Source organism: Branchiostoma belcheri, unplaced genomic scaffold (genome assembly GCF_001625305.1).
Source record: "Branchiostoma belcheri isolate BF01 breed outbred unplaced genomic scaffold, Haploidv18h27 scaffold79, whole genome shotgun sequence".
In the NCBI taxonomy this organism is placed as follows: domain Eukaryota; kingdom Metazoa; phylum Chordata; class Leptocardii; order Amphioxiformes; family Branchiostomatidae; genus Branchiostoma; species Branchiostoma belcheri.
Genome location: NW_017804453.1, coordinates 810,301 through 813,052, shown reverse-complemented (window position 1 = coordinate 813,052; position 2,752 = coordinate 810,301). Strand labels below are relative to the sequence as shown.

Here is a 2,752-nt window from a genome sequence, read left to right as displayed (position 1 = left end):
CACAGCCACGGTGGTAAGGGGGATGGCGCAACCCCACCAGCAACCTACGATAATGAAGGTTTCCTTCTCCAAGAGGTTGGCAGCCCCCGTGAGGAGACACAGGTTGTCATCCATGTGTTTAATGAACAGCAGGGTGACACAAAGAAGGACAGTGCAATGGCGCCCTCTGTCAGTTCCTTCTTCCAGGACACCCCTGTGACAGGGAAGGATGCCGAAGGTTCCAGTTTCTTTGATACCCTGTCTTCGCAGCCGGCTGAGAAAAGTGGTCTGGAACAGACTGATGGCAGCTGTGTCTCTGTACAAACCAGCAAGGAGGAGAAAGCATCCCAGCAAGCATTGCACTCAACACCACGCCAAATGTCCCATGATGCACTCCTGCACGAGATAGACCAAGAGCTTCAGAAGGAAGGAAAGGCTGCCCCAAAGCCACAGCCGCCTTCAAATGAAGATACTATAGTCACCCAGGTATCTACAACAGAAGTCTCCCAAAATGTATCCAACTTACAGGATGTTAAAGAAGAGGTCAAAGATAGCAGTACTCCAGAGAAGGCACGCGCGATGTCCGTGGAAACTGCACAAGAAGCCTTTGAGTCAGAAGGAGCAGCCAATCAGAAAGCGGCAGTAGGCACCACTCATGGACTGTTCCAGAGCCCACCCCAGGGTGGTCCCTTCGGTGGCTCCAGCGAGGGCGCGTTTCCGGGAGAGGAGGACCCATTCACAGCCGTCATCAACATGAGTGAGATGGACCGTCGCCATGATGCCTGGATCCCGTCTGAACGTACCAGGAAGACTCTGGTTGCCATAGCAACCTCTCCACCTGGAACGGTGATGCTGGAGAAGGACCAGCTGACCATGCCGGGAATCATGGTGGACGAGTCACAGGTATGTGTGAGAGTTATATATGGAGAATCAAGACAACACAATATCTCCTAGTATCATATAACATACTATAGAAGTTTAGCTTTAATGTGCAAAAATGTTTGTGTATAACTGGTACTCAAGTGGAATCTGAGATAAAATGGACTTGTGGGTTTCAAACTTCTGAACTTTTCTTCATTTTTATGTATAATGATAACATGTTGTCTTTCTCTCCCCTCCCCTGCAGGGTGACCCTATCCAGGACCTGATGAAGAAAAGCCTTGGTGAGCAGGAGGCCTCCAAGAGACAGAGCCTGTCTGTGGACAGTGTGTCACACAATGAACAGGGGCTCAAGCACCTCATTGTAAGGATTGATGGACAAACATATCATAACTGTCCAGTGGTACTACTTCTTTAGTGTAGATAACATGATTCTGTTTGTATGCACTGCATTTGTGTCAGGAAACCAAAAGGTAAGGTTCAAAAGTCTGTTATGGTATAATTTATACTATTTGAAATATACCCCCAAAGTCAAGTTATCATAAGATACAACTTCCATATCCATTTGCAGGAACCACCAGGTGCAATTTTAAAATGACTACAGATGTTGTAGATTACATGTATGATAGTCTGATGTACATGCAATACAAACTTGACTTTGGGGTATATTTAGCATACTGTAGGAGGATTTTGAATCTTACCTTTGGTTTTCTTTGAATGGTTGACTTTTCAGATGTTAATTTATGTCATGTACAGATCTTGTGTTCCTGTGTCATATACAGTATGTCTAAACCCTCCACAGGTGACAGGGAACCTGCGGGCAGCAGTAGACATGACAGGTCGCCTGCTGGCCCAGTCAGGACAGGGCATGGGGATGGCAGGACAGCTGTCAAGACACACTCCACACAGTCTACAGGTAAGGTGCATGTTTGTAGAACATAGACAGAGGGCTTGGAAAGGGAAATTTAAAGTGATATCTATCTTGAACCAGTTTAGCTCAAATTTACTCAATGAAATGTTGAGTTAATCTTCCACTAATCCTGACACAAAAGACAATGATATATACAGTTACAGCATTTACAGGTTTATTGTACTGAGAAAAATTTCTTGTTGATACATGTATATCTATTACTTGAATAGGATGAGACAGTAAGAATTGAGTTTTATGTGTATGTGTTTGATGAGTGTAGTTATTTGTACTCCACAGCTGTGGTTCACCCGTATTGCCCTGCTGGTTCGTCTGCGGATGTTCTCCACTGCAGAGGCTGAACTGGAGGCATTCAGTGGTCTGGACCAACCAGACCTGTACTACGAGTTTTATCCTGACACATACAAAGGGAGAAGAGGTATGTGCAATTGTTTTGGGTGTGTCTGTTTGGTCAGCATAACTTGTGATGATACATGTATTTGGGATGTGGGTACTCTGATGTCCCGATTAAACGTACCGGTACGTTTATTTTTTTCGGCCCGAACGTCCACCCGGTACATTCTTATTAGGGACGGTACGTTTATTAATTTTTGGGGAAAAAATTGTCCGTACGTACCGCACCATCAGCAAGTGGCCGGCGGCCGCAAAATTCGGCAACACGTCACAGATAAATATTTGGTCCATGATAGCGGCATTTCCCATGAATATAATGTATATTATTTATTTTTCGCCTGCTGTCCATTTTTAAGTCCCAAAACGTCTGAAAAAGCAAAAATTTAGCCCACAAAACCGAAGGGGAAGGCGAGTAGCTAATCGACGTATTTAGCACATGGCGGCCGCAAGTCCTTGTCAAAATCGGCAACGCGGCAGAAAAATGCCTGGTCCATTTTAGCGATATTTACCATGAAAAAAACGTATGTGGTTTATTTTCCCTCTGGTGTTAGTTTTTAGGTCCCGAAACCCCTA

At 44.9% G+C, this 2,752-nt stretch overlaps 1 protein-coding gene across 1 annotated transcript in view; it reads left to right on the top strand.

Moving 5' to 3' along the window:
• Window positions 1–156: 156 nt before the first annotated feature.
• The window catches only part of LOC109485854 (trafficking protein particle complex subunit 12-like), a 20,953-nt gene continuing 18,357 nt past the window's right edge, over window positions 157–2,752 (top strand). The window contains 4 exon segments of the mRNA XM_019789526.1: window positions 157–882; window positions 1,106–1,222; window positions 1,661–1,774; window positions 2,066–2,204. Coding sequence (XP_019645085.1) covers window positions 157–882; window positions 1,106–1,222; window positions 1,661–1,774; window positions 2,066–2,204 — 1,096 coding nt within the window.